General features: G+C 44.6%; 2 protein-coding genes across 7 annotated transcripts; both read right to left on the minus strand.

Moving 5' to 3' along the window:
* Positions 1–99: 99 nt before the first annotated feature.
* On the minus strand, positions 100–12,722 carry als2b (alsin Rho guanine nucleotide exchange factor ALS2 b). Of its 6 annotated transcripts, none has more exons than XM_037266601.1 (34): positions 12,578–12,722; positions 12,289–12,387; positions 11,686–11,831; positions 10,654–11,618; positions 10,209–10,533; positions 9,816–9,993; positions 9,654–9,750; positions 9,044–9,121; positions 8,755–8,964; positions 8,514–8,685; positions 8,265–8,454; positions 7,814–7,879; positions 7,255–7,417; positions 7,035–7,166; positions 6,797–6,925; positions 6,627–6,650; positions 5,797–5,867; positions 5,652–5,721; positions 5,404–5,576; positions 5,265–5,330; positions 5,094–5,192; positions 4,380–4,544; positions 4,195–4,306; positions 3,572–3,649; positions 3,364–3,497; positions 3,050–3,214; positions 2,849–2,966; positions 2,540–2,697; positions 1,949–2,254; positions 1,825–1,876; positions 1,695–1,756; positions 1,479–1,628; positions 1,294–1,390; positions 495–1,154 (listed from the first exon to the last, which is right to left on the minus strand). In XM_037266601.1, exons 2-34 carry the CDS (start codon positions 12,306–12,308, stop codon positions 1,116–1,118), a joined length of 5,010 nt encoding a protein of 1,669 aa, XP_037122496.1. In that variant the 5' UTR covers positions 12,309–12,387; positions 12,578–12,722; the 3' UTR covers positions 495–1,115. The 6 variants fall into 6 exon arrangements, with proteins under 6 accessions (XP_037122504.1, XP_037122496.1, XP_037122470.1 ...); XM_037266575.1 differs by having other exon boundaries at positions 5,652–5,718; positions 10,164–10,533; XM_037266566.1 differs by having other exon boundaries at positions 10,164–10,533.
* Positions 12,723–14,948: 2,226 nt separating this feature from the next.
* Positions 14,949–17,016, minus strand: zgc:113142 (uncharacterized protein LOC503524 homolog). Its single transcript, XM_037267801.1, has 4 exons — positions 16,607–17,016; positions 16,325–16,477; positions 16,119–16,252; positions 14,949–15,696 (listed from the first exon to the last, which is right to left on the minus strand). Exons 1-4 carry the CDS (start codon positions 16,959–16,961, stop codon positions 15,331–15,333), a joined length of 1,008 nt encoding a protein of 335 aa, XP_037123696.1. The 5' UTR covers positions 16,962–17,016; the 3' UTR covers positions 14,949–15,330.
* Positions 17,017–18,292: the final 1,276 nt, after the last annotated feature.

Here is an 18,292-nt window from a genome sequence, read left to right on the forward strand (position 1 = left end):
TATCATTGATAAATCATTTGAAAATTGAAAATATTAAGAAAAAAAAAGATAAAATAATTGACAATTACGAGTCGCGGCCCAAACCGTAACAACCAAGAATTCCTCAACAAAACATATTTTTATTGTCACATATCATTGGTTCACATTCAATAATAAAGACAACTTCAGTTTTATAGCCATCGTTTAGCAGCAACGAGGCCTTAAATTCATAATAACCGGAGCGTAAATCAAACGCTTCCTTCACGTCAGTTACATCATTTCACGTACTGTATAAGTCTACACACCCGTGTTCAAATGCCAGACCAAAATACTTGTGAATGTCACCTCTACGCTGTACAACTCAATAGACTTTTATCAGACGCACCTTTTTTTTTTCCAGATTGCAAAAACCTGCCATCTGAGCAGGGGTGTGTAGACTTTTAAGATCCTCTGTATGCTTCTTCCCAGTCAAATTGAGAAAGATGTAAACTGAGGAAAAATAGTATCTGTTTTTCGTGTGATTCACAAGAAGGTCTCAGTTGTGGCTGCAATCACTTTCACAGTTAAATAATCAGAGAACACAAAACAATCTCTCTCCAACGCCACAACACAATGATTAAACAATCTGTAGTGAACGCTTACAAAATGACGCAACGTTTGTGAGAACTGTGACCTAGCAGTAAACGAGCATGCATCAGGTTCCGTTGCGTCGACCCCAGTATGCTTTCTGTCCCTTTTTTTTTTTTTTTTTTTTTGGGCTAGCCGGAGCACTGCTTGCTAGATTTATGGCTTGAATTGCTTTACAGGCTTGCAATTGTCCCACGGACAGCCCTGATGGATTAAAATCAATCATGTCTTCTGACAGAAAAAAAAAAAAAAAGGAATTACTATAGTGTTGTACACTTACTTTCAGGTAACTTGTCAAAACGTTCAGGATTTTTTTCACATGTGGACACTTGGAAGTAGTGCATACTGTACATGGCGGGAACAACACTGCGGCAGCCGCTCGTGGTCACAAAAGGGGGAAGGTGGTCTTCCTATAAATGCCAGCAGCAGATGGAGCGCTTAGTGGCAGGGCTGATGGCGGGGGGGGAGGAGCCACGGCGCACGCGTCGGTCAAAGAAGCTGCTGCAGCATTAAGTGATCCTCTCATGCTGGATCTGGTAGTAACAGGCCTGTGGAGGGACAGAGAACATTTCCAGGGCTTCACTCAGTCAGTGACAGTCGCTTTTTTTTTTTTTTTCCTTTGTATCGGGAGCAAAATTCTACTAGAGGTCAACATTTATGGCCTCCATCACTTATGAAAGTCATCACCTTCAGAGTTGTAAACATGATTCCATGCTCTCCGTGCTGGATGCAAGGGTCCATCAGGTCTTCGATCAGGTTGACCTCTGACCCGAGGTTTCTAATTCTAGTATATTTGACGAAAAAAAAAATTCGCTACATTTGACCCACATTTATAGTTGGATATAAATGAATCCAAAAATGTTGGCGCTCACCGAGCACGCAGCACCACGTAGAGGAAAACGGGAAATAGGTCATCCATGGACCACAGGAAGTCCTGATTCAGACGTGACTGCACTTCTTTTGTGATCTCCTCGAAGGTCAGCTGGATCACATGGAGCTTGTCTGATGGGGTGAATGTTGTGCTGAAAACCAAATACACATGTATTAGATGAGCATATTTGTCCATTCATATGCTTAAGAGGACAAACCTAATTTGCTGCAGAGTTTCGACTGCAGAAGCGAAGCAAGTATCCTTGGTGCCTGACAGAACCTGGATGAGACATAAAACATTGTTACATTTGTGTGTGCTAGGAAACAAATACACACAAGCCAAACTACCTGGAGGTTTTCCGCAGGTGCTGGCATGGAGACTGAAATGGGCCAGAACTTCCTGAAAGACAATAAAGCAAAGATTTAAAAGTGCATCTGAGTTGCTGCAGTCCACTTGTAGCGTGAGCCGTACTGCTGGACACCCAGAAAGGCGAGCAGAGCCAGGTCGGGCTGCTTGTTGAGGCGGAGGACGCACTCCCAGTAGACATCGTCCTCTCGCTCCTTGTCCAGAGCGTAGAGGGTGAAGAGCGGCGGGTAGAGGCGGGGCAACAGCACAGGGAGCAGCAGAGCCAAGCTGCTCACCACGTGGCTGCGGAGCGACCGCTCCAGATTCACGTTCAAATCCTGCTTGGAGACTTCACAGTCCGATTCCTTCTCCCCGAGGTCGGTTGGCTCTCGAATTATACCGCCATCTTCTGGCAAGTCTGGGAACAGAAACCTGCGCAGAAACAACAGCTCTTGAACTGCTCTACAGTAATCCCTTGCGACATCGCGGTTTATATTAGCGCGGCTTCAGTACATCGTGGACTTTTAAAAATCCTATTATTTAATGTTCTAATGATAACATATGCACTTATATGGTTTAATATACACTTATTCATACATAAACAAAAAAAAGGGGGACGCGACTTCACTGATTTTCACATATTGCGGGTGGTCTTGGAACCAATTATCCGCGATAAACGAGGGATTACTGTAGTTGCTGGGGATTGAGGGTGCTCACTTTACAATCTGGAAGATGCGGTTGAGATAAGATTTTAACTCGCAGACAGCCTGCGGCAGGAGCCGTCGGTTGGCGCCGACGCCGACGTACGTCATCCGGTAGACCGCCACCAAGGCTTCCACAAGCCTGCCCAGCGGATGAAGCGGGGTGTCACATGCCTGTGAAGATGACAAATGATTTGTGGGATTTATGCCGCCTTAAGTGCTTATCAGCACTCACGCTGAGTACTTTTTTTCGTCACAGAAAAAAAAAACCTGAAATTTTTAACTGAATGTGAATTGTATGAGCTCAGTGGCGTACAACTTGTACCTTGATGAGGTAAAGATGGATGGCGTGATATCGCTCCATTGTCATGGGACCGTCATGCTGAGGGATCACCTCTAAGCCTTCCAGAGTTCTGCTGTGACTTCGAGACAGAGGTTCTGGACTGAGAGACGCATGAATATTTTTCAAATGTGACGAAAAGGGGGGGGGGTTGGGGGAATTATCAATAAAAAAGTGACCACAAACCTGTCCAGAATGTGTCGTCGGTTGGTGGTGAGTGCAACGGCAATATTGTCCCACGCTTTGCAGTTGTCACCCTGGCCGGGAGTCTCGCAGCCGAGTTGGCGCCAACACTCGTCAAACACCGCCTGCCACTTCTCCTCGGCGCTCACGCAAAGACGACCCAGCTTCCTGACACGGTGAAAGTGGATTTTGTTTAGAAAAGAGTGTTTCATTCTTAAAATGACAATTGAAATCATTATTTTGATGCAAGGAAACAACATGGCAGCAAAGTGATTTCTTATCATGACTTCCACGTCACGAAATCAAGGTGAACCTACACTGATCGAATCTTGTCCTTGTCACTTTCAAACATCTGCGGCTTAAAGTAGGAGCCAGTCACTTTGGGACCGGCGCCCCATTCGCCATTGAAGGAGCCTTCCAGGTAGTCGCCGTTGGCCATCGTCAGCACTCCCTAAGGTCACACATGTGTCAATACTGTCATTGGCCTGGGGATTGATTATGAATGGAATACTTAGTAGTAGTCACCTTGCCGCTAAGTGTCCAATCATCTGAGAACTCCCCCTCGTACGTCGTATCGTCCTCAGACAGAAGGATTCCGCTGCCCTGAAAGACAAAATCAATGTTTGTCTTTTCACGACTGAACTTTTTTTTCTCCTCATTACAGTGACATACTACAATGAAACAAAAGTTGATAATTCAATGGCCAATGGCAAATTTGAAGTTAACGTCGGTGAGAAATTTTCATTGCAATAAAATACTATTTTGTGTCGTGTGACTGCAGTATTCCGATTAATATTGCATTTGTGGATTAAAAATTAAACCGAAAAATGCACCCGTCGGTGCCCTCTACTGCCACCAGCTGGCTCAGCTTGAGAACGTCACAGCTCACCTAATTTTGGGCTTTGGACACGTGACGTTTGCAAAATGAGTCCGCAGGCACCATGACGTCAATTAAAGTCAACAGCAGGTGGCAGTATAAGACAAAATACCAGCTTCCTGAGATGAATAAAACCATCTGGTGGATTATTCTGTTTAATTCTTATTCCATAATATTGCTCAGACTAGAAGGGGACCCAAATAAAATATTTCATTTATTTTAATACATTTTCCCCGGGAAACGAACACTTTGTCATCATCTCTTCTCCTACCGTCATCTTATTGTCTTTGAAAGATCCTTCGTAGTAAAGGCCGAACTGCGTGACGACGACCCCGTTGCCTTGCCGGACGTTGTCCTGCCACATGCCGATGTACTTTTCGCCTCTGATGGAGGCAAAAAAAAAACTGAGCTCTCACAGTGCATTGAAACAGGAAGCCGCAGCAGGCTCCTACGTACTTAGTGATGTCGTCAAAGACGCCGTAGCCTGTCTTCTTGTCGTTCACCCACTGGCCGATGAATACGCTAGGCGAGGAGGTGTTGAGTTTGCCGCTCCGCAGCATCCCGTGGCCGTGCCGCAGGCCCTCCTGGTAGGAGCCGTCGTAGACCTCGGTGCTGGCATATCTACGCATAGAGTTGCCAGCCAATCATTGTGCACAAATAGAAAAACAACTAGATATATTTTTTTAATCAATCGTGAGATGAATCTGTTGTCGGAATTTTCTTCTGGCAAATATCAGAATTGGCCAATATCAGTCGGGCAACAAGTCCAGGCACTCATAAGTCACGCTACCATCAAATGATATTGTATCATGTGTTGCATCAGCCTGCTGCTGTACAATTAAGTTTTTTTGAGAAAAAAAAAAACACTCGTAAGAACATCGTTATTAGTATTTTTTTTTAAAATAAAAAATAGATAACCAAACACTTGGTACTAAATTATTATTATTTTTTTTTATATTTCCAGACAATATTGCATGGAGCTACATTTATTTATGTTTCATGTTAAATTTTTGAAGGGGCCCATAGACTGCATGGAAACTTTTTATTTCTACTTAAAAATAATCTGATATACACACGATAAACTTTACATATTTGAACAGTTGAATTCCCCCTTGAGAGATCAAAACATGTTTCCATGTTATTATAAAACAAATAGCAGAACATGCCCACCTGTACGTGCCCACGCCGTGCATCTTGCCGTCCTTCCAGTGACCTTGATAGCGATCGTTTGTGTCCAGGCTCTTATTCGGAGCCACACATTCCCCAAACCTGAACAACAACAAAAATATGTTCGCGACAAGATATGATATCTCATCTATGATCATGTTGGCTGAAGCTCACCCATCTTCCTGTCCATTCTTAAACGAGCCTGTGTAAATCCTCCCATCAGGCCATTTGATCACGCCTCTGAAAAAAGCAACAATGCTAACCTGCAATCTTGAGAAAAAAACAACAACACACAAACATCAACAAGTCGTACCTTCCGTGGGGCTTTCCGGCTAGCCAGCGGCCCTCGTACGTGGCCTCTTTCAGCCGTCCGTCCTTGTAAAACGTATACGTGGCGCTCCTGCAAATGGGAGGCTCAAACGTTTGTCCCTCACCTAAGCTGAGGGCCTGAGCCACTGCTTGGTTGAGGCAACGGATCCACTTGGCCTGTCAAGTGAGCACCAGAAAAAAAAGAACTTGCACCGACTCTTCACATGGACAGTCTTTAATCATTTCACCGACCTTCTCCATGGCAGAGTTGGCTAACAGGGTGAACATTTCTTCCGGTGTGATCAGTTTCAGTCCGTAGCTCCTCAAAGAAGACAATTGAAATGAGCAAATGTCTAATTTCACAAATATCTTTGATCATCAATTGAAAGTCACTCACAGGCCAGTGTTGTCCTCTGGCATAGGCTCCACCCACAACGTGGTCAAGGGGAAGACATGATGGGTGGAGAACTGAGGAGGGGGAGATGAAGGTCAGTCGGATGTCATGCCGCACTCAGTCATGCCGCGCACACATGCCACTGCCTGCGGGTTCAGATGACTCACGGCTCTTGTCAGACTTTTTAATGGCCAAATTAGGGGCAGGGGGGAGAGAAAATGACAATGGCCAAGGGGGGGAAAGGGATGTGCACAACACAGACTCACTCAATACTACAAAAAAAAACATACAAATCCATCCCTCCCTCCATTTATTCTCAAAAAGCTCAAAACTGTTGACGTCAAGTACAGGTTAACTATGGTTTATTTTGTCAAATGACTAAATGTGCCCTGGCAACACACAACCATGGCGGCTTTGTGTCGCGGCAAGGTATGAGACGGGCTTCTGTTCACGATTGTCTTCGGTTTTCTTCCACCACTCAAGTTGTGAATCGTTTTGACAGGCCTTGCGAAAGCGTTTCGGGGAATCGTTTTTTATTTCTTCTTCCTTTAAAACGGAACAAGGTCAATGTGTCCTCATGCTTTTTCCATTCAGACCGATGTTAGAAAAGTTGGAACCAAGTTACTGTTCCAAACATGAACTAGTTCATTCTTTTCTCTATATATTATAATTTTTTTAAATATATGTTGCTGCCACACAAACGCACGCACCTCCAAGTTACTGTTCCAAACATGAACTAGTTCATTCTTTTCTCTATATATTATAATTTTTTTAAATATATGTTGCTGCCACACAAACGCACGCACACTCACGATGCGGAGCTTCATACTTACGAGGTTTTTACAAGGCGCCATGCCCTGAGAGCATGAGGGCAAGCACACACAAACAAAAGCTTGAAAGCGCAGCAAGGTACAATAAGTGCGTTTGTGTGTGTGTGTGTGTGTGTGTGTGTGTGTGTGTGTGTGTGTGTGTGTGTGTGTGTGTGTGTGTGTGTGAAGCTGACCTGCGCATGGACGAGAGCGTCATTAAAAAGGATGAACCAGTTAACAGAGAACCTTCCGGCGTTCTGCAGCGTCAGAGCTTTGTTGCTGCTCTCGCAGATGAGGCGGCGGTGAGGCTTTCGTAAAGAGTCCTAACAATTAAAAAAAATAAAAAGACGGGTGAGGATCCTTGCAGACTTCACACTGGCCATGGGTGTGAATGTGTGTGTGTGGAAAGTTAGTTAGGGCAAGCTAACTTACAGTCATCTTGCCGGGGAAGCCTTTCCAGAAAAGAAAGGTGTACTCGGCTTCCTTCTTCTTCTTCTTCAGCAGAAGGTCCAAAGCTTCAAACTTGGAGCAGCTCTCCTGCAGCCGTTGGTATTCGCTGGAGCTCTGACGGACACAGACGCGCAACGTCTCATCGATCGGCGGGTTTGAGCCGAGCCGCCGGCTGCGAGGGAGCTCGTCGCGCTTGACCTACAACTTCAAAGCACGTGGCCAGTTTGAGCAGGAGCCGTCCGTACTCTTGGAGGTGAAGAGCGGGCAGGTAGAAGAGCGCTTGCAGGAGGTCCACCACGGCGAGGTTCCCCTCACTGCTCTCGGACAACTTCTGAAGGAGCTCGGGACTCTTTCCGAAACAATCGCTTTGGAGAAACGGATGAACTTGTTCATAAAAACTCATCAACTCTTTCTTGCCTGTCAAATTGTGTAATTAAAATAATATTCTATCGATTCAACTCGGTGCGCTATGCGGTCTCATCTCAAAACACTTCAAGCTTGCGTTTCAAATAGATTTTTTTGTAAATATTTTTTTCCCCCATTCCAATAGATTCCTTCGATAATGCTTCTTTATATTTATAGTGCCCTGCGACCTTCCCTGCTGCATATCTTATTCGACTTAGATCGTTTTTTTACACTCATTTAAGCGAGAACTGACCATGTCATTACTGACTACAAAATGACACACTGTCTGACTTTGGAAGCAGCGGTCACACTTGAAACATTTTTACTGAAAGCTTTCCGTCCGACAGCGTACTCACAGCGAGGGTTTGGCGAGGGTCGGGAAGCCTCCCATCACCTGGAAGTCGTCCAAAGAGCTGCTGTAGCTTGAAAAATAATGCAGGGGTATTAAACTCTAGTTTTGTCGCAGGCTGCATTGTCGTCATAGTTTCCCTCAGAGGGCCATTATGACATTTTCTCTATACATACAGTATAGGCGAGACAACAAGCTAACGAATAACTAGCTTTGAAATCGGAGACTTGTAAAAACTGTTCAAAGATGTCATAAAAATTGCTAGCAATGTCTCTATTTTAAAATAAGTGAAGATAATTTGTCATTTTAGTAATGACACAAAGTCCATGTAAAATGTGTCTTCACGGGCCACAAAACATTATGTGGCGGGCCGTATCTGGCCCCCAGGCCTTGGGTTTGACGCCATGATGTAGAGTGTAAAGACTGTAAAGTGTCAGTTATGGATTTTGAACACATACTCTTCGTAGGAGTCCAGGAAGATGCTGGTGTGGTCGAGGATAAACAGACTTTTAAGACTGCGGCTGCGCCGGAGGTTGGCGGTGAGACTGACGGCGTGCTGCCCGGTCAGATGACACAAGTGCCCAAACTGACCGGCAAGCGTCCGCAGGATCTTGAAGATGACCGGGCCGAGGTTGGCGCTCAGAGATTCTAGGAAAATAAATTTGTCAACCACGAGATGACATATTTCTCGTACGTGTCGTTCTTACCGAGAGCCATCAAGGGGCTCAAGACTTGTGTCGTGATGCTCGACAGCTTGCAGTAGAATTTCCTCTCGGCCGACGCCAGCTCGTGCAAGCTGGCGATGAAGCCCATCACGTTCTTGTCTGAGAGTGCCACGCATTGCTGGCCGCCAGCAAACACGCTGCTCACGAATCCTAACTGGGAAGCACAAGCGTCACAATCTGAGTTTCACCAAGTGGTTTAACAGAGCACACGTTTTGTTCTTACGTTCATGCAGAAGGGAAGCAGCACGGGCTGCCGGGCGTAGCCGTCACATGACTCCTCCCCCTCTTCTTCCTTGTCTCCGTCTTGCTGCTTTCCCTCTTTCACCTGCTCTCCACTGTAATAGATGATGGGCTGCATGCAGTCTCCATCAGCAAGCAGCAGCGTGTGACACTCTCCGGCGCTCACGTCCCACACCCGGATTCCGTCTGACAGCTGCGGCCCGGATAGCGGGGTACATTAGAGTGCGCTGACACCCGGATGGCAAGTTACACTTAAAATGTGCCTACCGCACCTTGGCTAGACGAGGGACTGTGCTGGGGGACTCCATGTGGCCCAGCTGACCTTGGCTATTACTTCCCCACGACAACAACTTCAAGACAGACAGAGACAAGACAAGTTGCAAGGAGAAAATTTCAACTTTGTTACACAGTATGCGATGAGCATATGTCCATCAATGTCGTTCTTTAACGAACCCCCCCCCCCCAAAAACAAATTTCAGCAGCCAACTGGGGAACCGTCTGAGTGTCGCGCAGCATCCCCTCCCCCTTTCCGTCAAAATACATGTTACAGACAAAATCGCTGACTAAATCATGACTCAAAATTATGACAGAATCATAATGCACGTGTCTATGCATTTTATGCACTGTCAATTTGAACAAAATGTCCTGTTTTAAAGGAAATGGAAATTAAAAAAAGAGTTAATTAATTAAATGAAACAAAACAAAATAAATAAAAAAGAAATAAATAAAGGAAATCAAACACGGGCTAAACCTTCTGCGTCAACCCCAAATGTTTGCACCCCAAAAATGTTGTTTGGGACTCAGAAGTAGCCTGGGTCCTATCGTTTACAAACGCTGAGAAATATCCTCAAGGCAGTCCCGCGACCACAGTTATCGACTGACCTGCGACTGGGCAGTCAGTGCGAGGGAATGATGAGAACCGGCTGCCACTCGCACCACCTCCTTACTATTGAGACTTTTGATGCAGAGCGGCTGCGATCTGCAAACATCACACTTGAGCTGTTACCCGGCCGCTCGCTCGCACCGACGAGGAACGTGCCCGACCTGTCCGCGTTGTCCCCGTGGCCGAGCTGCCCATGTTGGCCTTGGCCCCAGCTCCACACCTCCGTCTGCAGGGAGGGCAGCACCTCTTGATCCGCCGGGGTCGCCATTCCCGATGAGGTCAGAGCCGCGGCGGCGGCCATCTTTGAACGGCCGGCCTTGCGTAGCAGTCGTGGGGACACTGCAGGTGTGCAGAAGGGAAATCAAAACACAGCAAGTAAGTGAAAAAATCAAAACCACATTGAGAGGAAGAAAAGAAGGCAAATGGATGCACCACGACAAGAATGTCACGACGTGTGGAGGAAACATGCAGGTGATGCCAACATGCACGGCCACGGGGCCCCTACTTACACAGCAGCCCATAGGAGGAGGATAAGAGGTGAACAGCGTATCTACCCTGTGAGAGGAGTCCCGGGAGCGACAAGCGGCGATGCGGGCCTGCCGCCTCCTCCTCGTGGATGTCGCCAGTGCTGGAACTCTTCTTGGCCTGCGCAGAGTCTTCCTGTCGGACACGCTCGGCGCCGTTCTCACCCGCTGGGTGAGCGGCGGCAGTTTGCTTGACTGACCCGCGCGACGTGGGAAGGTACATGTTCATCATTTTTCTCAGGGACAACGCCTCGTAGGTGGAGGCGACCCTTTCGCCGACGGCCGAAGCGCAAGAGGCCACCAGGTTGTTGAGGGGATTGTTGGAGGAGGCGCTGATGAGTCCGGCCGCTGAGGGCTAAAAACAAACAAGACGATCGACCGGCTTTAAAAATGAGCAACCCGGACGACACGATAAGCGGGTTGGACTTTACTCAATCGGAAATGTGTACTTTTATTCTCTATGGGCAACACTTACCAGCAGCGTGTGTAGTCCTCCAAGTGTCACCTTTGGTGTTTTCTCAGCCTGGGTGCTATCTGAGAGCTTCTTCAGGTAATCTTTGACGGCCTGCTCATCTGGATAAGGAGAAGCCTTGGCACTTGGGGCCCCACTTGACTTTGTCCCTGAAAGGTCAAAGTTTGAAGCAGGCGGTTCCTCGCCAGCTACAGATGACTCTTGAGTCTCCGCATTTTCTAATTCAGAGTTATTGACAGGTGCCGGAGACACAGATTGAGGCGGTGATGTGGAGGTTTTGGAGGAAAGGGCAGGTTCTGATGGAGACATTTTCAGCACAGGATTTATCGAAGGCGTTTGGAGCCTCTCCTCCTGCTGTTCTAAGCAAGGAATGCAGTAGTGACTGTCAGAGATGATGACATGATCCTCTTTGTCCGTCATGGTGTAGAGCAGTTGCTCACACTGCCCGCATTTATCGGCCGGGGGCCGCTGGATGTCCCGGGGGCCTGGGCGGCGCACCAGGGCCAGGCTGTGCTTGGCCCCGCAGGCCACTTGAAGTACAAACCTGCCTGCTAGGTGCTCAACCTTTAGTGGTTTCCAGACGGGAGAAACGGTAGCACCGAGGCCCAGCTGACAGCCGCTGCCCCAAGCCCACACTTCCCGCTGGACCGAGAGCGCCAAGGTATGCTGCTCCCCACAGGCCAGCTCCAGTACAGGCACCGACGGCAAGGCGCTACAATCAGAGTCCGCCAGAGCGACTGGAGTCGGGTTGGGGACGGAGCTGAGCCCCGACAAACCACACTGTCCGGCGGTGTTGTCGCCCCACATGTGGACGCTGCCGCTGTCTGTCACCGCCCCGCTGTGGTAGCTTCCGGCAGCCACAGCCACAACCAGCTGTCCGCTGAGTGCGCCCTCCAGAGTGGGCGCCACAAACTCTGTCGCCTGACTCTGTTTCCATGGACAGTGTCCGAATGTAAACACCTGTCCGCCTGATTGAACACAGCAAGACCATGAAAAACCGGGGGACTTAAAAGTTTGTAAACACCTTCCACTTACCTTCCACCAGCAGAACTCCATGGTTTCTACCCAGAGCGACCTGGAGAACTGGATGGGGGAGGAGCAGTTTCTCGGGGGCCACACGGTAATAGTAGCCCTTCCAGATATGGAGCAGGCCTCGCCCTCCTCCACCATCATCTTCAGAGCTGCCAGATCATGAGTCATAGAGGACATGGTTGGAATGGGTCACCTCTTACAGTTGCAAAAGTCCATATATTTTGAAAGGTGTAAACATTCCATGGGAATTATCATGAATAAACAAGGAATTTATTGAATTGAATTTTGGCTCTTAACAGGGAAAAGAGATTTTAAAATGATTGAGCTCATGTTTGGGAAAAACATCTCACCTGCACAATTGCTTCTTATGATTAGTCATTATATTTATTGTGTAGGGCAAATAAATGAATAAAAAAATTCAGTGCGAGTAGTTTGGCAATTAAGGGTTCTGCTTAAGATTAAAAAAGAAAGTCACCTATTGAACTGGTCTTAGAAACTTCCGATCACTAGCCCAAGAAAAAAGATGCGACCTATCTTTTTAGCATAAAAGAACGCCACCATGGTGGGAAACAACGCAAACAGCAGCAGCACATTAATCCTCCTTACCTCCTCCTCTGGTTTTCCATTCGTGAGCTTTATTTGCCCATGAGCGTGTCATAAAAAAACTCCCTCGCTGCCCGTTAACATCTTCAACGCGTTGATGATCTGTCGGCGAGGAAAGTGGAACATGTCAGTAGTGACAAGCAGGTGTCATCCTGTCAACAACATCATCACCATCATCAACAACATATTAACAGCCAGCTGGGGAGTCGTGCGACTCATTCAACTATAAGCAGCAGCACAAATTTACGGTGCTCCTGCGTGTACCTTGTCACATCGTACAAAGAATCCTTACCGGCAGCTCATTATATTCTTCATGCTTTGTATTGAACCGGTAAGCGTTTGTAAAGCAGCCAGAAGCTAACGTGATGGAATGCTAGGCTAGCACAGGCGTAGGCGAATTCATCTGTTGACAAGGCGAACGGCAAAGATCGTCTATGATCGCTACAACTCGTGTCTGATTGAATGGTCCGAAGAAGTATTATGCTCGGTATTACCGCGAACAAGTACAATATATGCATCAACGTACAATTAAAACAGAATATAACATTGAAACAGAATGTCATGTCACCACTGTTCAGGGTTAAAACCTTGACCGCCATAACAAATTTGTTATTTCATTTAAACGAACTGAAAATAAACGCAGAGTGGAGCGTCTTACTATACCCAAGCTGTTATACTCAGCATATACGGAAGCCGAAAAGAACTTTAAAGTAGAAACTTGAATCTTTATTTTAATAAATTCACATAAAAACTAAAAAGTGATTTAAAAAAACTTGTCAGTTGTCCATCCCTGATATTAACAAAAAAACATAAAACAATTAATACACAGAATACTTTAAGTCACACTTCAGTTAGTTGAAAAAAATATATAAACTAGAGAAAACATCAACCTTCAGACAAATAAGTCTAACACTAATGTTACAAGGACAAAATATTCATGTCAATCCGACTACCAAAATATAAACATTGCTGCTTGACCCCATCATTTACATCCTTCAGCACTTTAATTATGTTAGAAAAAGGTAAAAACTTCAATGAGGTCAGTCAGTAAAAGCCTGAAGGCACACAATTCATTCAGCATGAGGTATTTACCCCATGAGTGTAAATGGCTTCCTTTACACCAAAAGACGTGACAATTGGTTCTTTTGCTAAAACCTTGCCTTCTGTAACACATCATCCCAATACAGAACAAGGACGTGACAATTGATTTCTTTGGTAAAACCTTGCCTTCTGTAACACATCATCCCAATACAGAACAAGGACGTGACAATTGATTTCTTTGGTAAAAAAAAAAAAAAAAAAAAAAAAAAAAAAACTGCCTTCTGGAATAGTACAGCTCATCTTTATACACTCGAATAACAGTAAATAAATTGATTGGTTTTCACACTTTTACAAATCTTTACATATCACATTTACTCACACTTCAGCTCACAAATTTCTCTGGTGTATTGCAACAATGTAATGGCGCTATTTCCAGTTGCATAAACCATAGCTTGAACGAAAAAGATGAACCATTTGGAATTCAGAAAAAAACCCTGGTTAACCAAAAATGGAATGAGCATTTCCCAAAATGTCCCAAAGTTCTTAGAATCTGCACCAATGCTTTTTATATTTGGAAACTCCCATCCCATTCAGCTGGTGAGACCTTTTAATTATGATTGAGAATCAGCAGACATTCTCCTGAAGATCGTCACTCCGTGGAAACAGGATTCATTTTCCTGAAAAGGCAGTCATGGGTCAACCAAAAACAGTGACAGGCCACACATTTGAAAATGACTAAAACAGATACCAGAAATGAACAATATTAAAGGGCAGTCAGACTCAGACGTTTCTTGATAATATGTTCTGTGCAGCCTAACTTGTCAAAATAGTCTTCTGACAAATGTTTTTGTTTGTGGAATATGAATTAAATAATCCATCTGTTTTCATCCATCTCAGGGGGCGGCCATTTTGTTGTCAACTGAAAATGAGCCCTGACAACTGTGATGTCATTTTCAACATCAAGTGGCAAAATGGCCGCCCCGTGAGATGGATTAAAACGGGTGAATTTTGGTGCAAAATGACGTGTCTAGACTATATTATTATAAAGAAATGTTTGGGATGAACTTAATTTGGAAGGGAACATCTGAGTGTCATGTCTCTATCAAAAGAATAAAAAGTGCACTGCAAAAATTCACTGGAAATTTTAAGAAAAAGATATGTTAAACTGAGAAGAAAAAAAAAAAGCCAAATTATCTGCTATCAGAATCAGAAAGTTTTATTTGACAAGATTTAGAAAAATGAGAAAATAATATTAGGCTCATATCTACAGCAGTCTTGAAATGAGTATTTTTTAAACTGAAAACACTTCAGGTTCTTTTGTTGTTGGACAGTCATCTTAAAATGTTGAAAGTGTTTGTTTTAATCCTCTTAGTACTTGAAACTAACTTTCAATACTCATTGACAAGACTATAAGATCAAATAAGTATCTTGAAACAAGCAGAATGATCTTGCTTGACAGTTTTATTTCAAGTCAAAATAACTTAACATAGCAAATTTAGGTTGAATTTTAAGAAATTATATGTTACTTATGATTTCACTTTTTTCCAGCGTGAATCTCAACAAGGCTCAAACTCGTTCCACCAATTTTATTAGCAGCATCACAAGGACAGCATGTCAAACTGATTTCAGGACAACACCTTCTTGTAATAAATCTACTGAACAAAGAGCTTTACAATTTTCACACACAAAATCCTGGCCCATAGTACAAGAGCAATTTATTAGTGACCCCCTAGACCCAAGAAAAAAATCCCAATGTATTTTTTTTATAGAATACATAAGCTAGCATACAAACAAGCACGATTCTCAAGAATGCCCCGAGCAGTTTGTTCAAGAGAACCAAAGCTAATACAGTCGAGCCTTCGCTCAAAACTGTGACAGACTAATAGAAATGAAATATAGACCCTTCATGGCCATTGTTCTTTAGAGTTAAGACTCATCAGTCAGTTAGATTTTGTCATTTTCATCCCATTAAATAAAAAAATGAAGGAAAAAAAAAGTCTTTCCCTACTTCACATACAGCATTTCTTTTCTTTTCGTATACATGGAGCTGAGAGAAAACACAGAGTCAGTGAGAGCACTCGGGAGAAAAGGAAGGAGTTGGAAGAAGACCCGATCCATGGCTGAGACGATCATGTATCGAGGTTTTGGGCGGGGGGCCGTCAGGGCGTCCAACATGGCGGCGACGACCTTGTCTGGGCTGGTGAAGCCCATCTTGCATGTGGATATAAAGTAATTGATGGCCAGCTCAATGTAGTCGCGGTTGAAGATTTGCTTGCGCTCATCATCCAACTTGTTCCAAATATCGTTTTGGGTCTTCATCTTCACAATGTTGGTAGCTTGGCCGAAGTTACCCGGTTGAATGATGCTAACCTGAGAGAGGATACAAACTTCAAGGTTCCACCAGGGATTTCTCAATAATAAATTATATTTATATTGCACTTTACATTTTAAGAAAATCTCAAAGTGCTTAGCTTCTTGCGCTGACTTATTCGAATATTTCCCGAGGAGTGAGGACAAACCACAAGCTGATTTTTTTTAAACGCAACTGTTGGGTAATAAAATCAGCTGGAAATGCAATCACCCCGAAGTTTAACAAAAATCGCTTATCCTATTCCACGATTACCACAAAAGCACTATGAAGGGAAATAGAAACTATTATTTCATGCTGGTTTTACACGAGTTTGATACGCCAACAGAAACGAGCCTTTGAGGAAGTCTGCTGCCTTTCGCATATTTTATTTTTTGCCTCAACATCATATGATTTGGTTGTGTTTGGGTTTCATCAAAAGTACCTTCACTCCAAAGCTGGCCATTTCCACCCGCAAGCAGTCAGCAAAGGCTTCCAGTCCCCGTTTGGATACGCTGTAGCTCCCCATGTTCAGGCAGTTAAAGAACGAGAAGATGCTCGACACAAAGATCATCCGACCTGCGGTGGACAGGAACGAAAATAAATGACAGTCGGTGGCGTGACAAGGGAAAGATCGCTTTGATCTCTTACCTTTTGATGCACGCACCAAAGGCAGGAAGGCCACGGTCATCCTGATGGCGCCAAAGAGGTTGATATCCACCATGTGGCGGAAGTCTTCAATTGTGCTCCACTCGATCTCAGCCCAGTCCGAGATGCCGGCGTTATTCACCACCGCCCACAAGCCTGAGGACGAGCAGAAAGCAGGAGCTTTCGGTCAAAATGATCATCATCAACTGTGGTCTCAGAACAGCTCCTTGATGCACTCCCTTTCCAAATTCACAACATTACGATGCCCATCATGAATCATCTCACCTTTCTCCGGCAGGTTCTCCTTCACGATCCTCTTTGCCTGCTCCACATCCTCATCATTGGTGACATCCAGTTTGAGGATTTTCAGATTACCCGAGCTCTCTCTGGCCAGGTTCTGGGCACCCAACCCCTGTGGAAACAAACAGCCGGCAAAGACCACAAAACCCTTGTGGTCCAAGCGTTGAGCCAGTTCGTATCCAAAGCCGCTATCGCAGCCGGTTATCAGCACGCCAAAGCCGTGACCTTCCACCGGGGAACTGCCGTGCCGGCGGGACAAAAATTTTCCAAAGGCAAGGAGAAGGACGACCAAGACGGGGATGAGGCAGAGGAGTTGGTAGGTGGGTAAAGAGGCAGTCATGTTGGCCGGACGTCTGTGGTATCTGCTGGTGAGGCCCCTCAGCCGCTCCTTTATACTGATGTGAATGTTATCACACAATTTGTTCAGGTTTGCATGTGACTTTAACACCTCATTGGCACCGTCACACTTAATTCGTTTGGTATGACGAGACTCATCAAACTAAACACGCTTTGCCATCCCTTTCAATTCATCTAACATAAACATCAGAATTTAAAAAAGACCGATACGAATATGCCGGTGTTACGCAATATCTGTTCAAATCCAACGAATAAAAAAAAGTTATAAATATTGTCCCAAGTTAATGCTGTTCTGTTTTGATTAATTTTTTCAATCAGCCAAACTTTTCAAATAATTGAAAGAAAAAAAAACACACCAACAATCAATTGGCAGTTTAAAAATTAGCACAACCCTTAAGATTTGTTGGAAAACCTTGTTTTCTTTCAAAATCAATATTTCCATCACATACGATTAAAATGATAAAATTAAATTACAAACATTTGTCAAGTGCACAAAAAAGAATCACATTTTTCGTAAAAATTCACGGAATATTGACTCAATAGCAAGTAAAGACGAGCAAAGCTTTTTTTTAAGTCTCCAGAAATTGTTCACGAGGATTCAACTAATTCCAGGTAGAGGATTCCGCAAACAGAGTCTAATCGTGAACACGGGGTTGACTTACCCTGAGATGGAAAACTTGTTCCAAAATATTAATAATAGCTGTCAACTTGTGAGAAGGTTATCCGCCGGTTAAGCGCGTGCACCGCCAGTCCACACACAAAAAAAAAGCCATGCTCAATGGAGCACTGATTGGAGAAGAAAATCGATTCGCTTCTCCACACTCCTTGAATTGGAGGTTTTAATGACGTCATACAATGGCTTTAAAGTCAGAATTCTGAGAATAAAGTCAGAATTCTGAGTTTAGGGAATTTCTGACTTTAAAGTCAGAATTCTGAGAAAAAAAGTCAGAATCCTGTCACCCCTCGTTTTTTTCTTCTTCACTGGCCCTAATCCTCTTCCGTATTACATTTGCTGGTGGTACTGAATTATATATTTTTTTATTTCGTTGCAATCCCACAGGAGTGAAACAAAATTAACAGCAGCTAAAATGCAATAATTTAGACCGCTGGTGCGGAAATCTTTCATTTGGCAATAATTGCAGAACACCGTAAAACAACAGAAACGCCGTGACCCCGAGATTTAGGCTTCACTTTCTCAGAGTTTTCGATGAACCTACTTTTTGGAATAACCCTCCGGGTGGATTCAGTCATGGTCGAAATATTTGGAAATTGTTCTTGTGTTCACTGTAAAATAAAAACTTTCTTTTCCAAAGA

This window comes from Syngnathus acus, chromosome 2 (assembly GCF_901709675.1).
Source record: "Syngnathus acus chromosome 2, fSynAcu1.2, whole genome shotgun sequence".
Lineage (NCBI taxonomy): Eukaryota > Metazoa > Chordata > Actinopteri > Syngnathiformes > Syngnathidae > Syngnathus > Syngnathus acus.

What these genes read in the sequence shown, in the direction of transcription:
- als2b (XM_037266566.1), bottom strand. Translation starts at nt 12,308, where the DNA reads ATGGAAAACCAGAGGAGGAG. An exon ending in AAGAATGGACAGGAAGATGG is followed by an intron (nt 5,193 to 5,264) that starts GTGAGCTTCAGC and finishes GTTGTTGTTCAG; the next exon opens with GTTTGGGGAATGTGTGGCTC. An exon ending in TCAAAGACAATAAGATGACG is followed by an intron (nt 3,650 to 4,194) that starts GTAGGAGAAGAG and finishes TTTGTCTTTCAG; the next exon opens with GGCAGCGGAATCCTTCTGTC.
- zgc:113142 (XM_037267801.1), bottom strand. Translation starts at nt 16,961, where the DNA reads ATGACTGCCTCTTTACCCACCTACCAACTCCTCTGCCTCATCCCCGTC. An exon ending in TTTGGTGCGTGCATCAAAAG is followed by an intron (nt 16,253 to 16,324) that starts GTAAGAGATCAA and finishes TGTCCACCGCAG; the next exon opens with GTCGGATGATCTTTGTGTCG. An exon ending in TGGCCAGCTTTGGAGTGAAG is followed by an intron (nt 15,697 to 16,118) that starts GTACTTTTGATG and finishes ATCCTCTCTCAG; the next exon opens with GTTAGCATCATTCAACCGGG.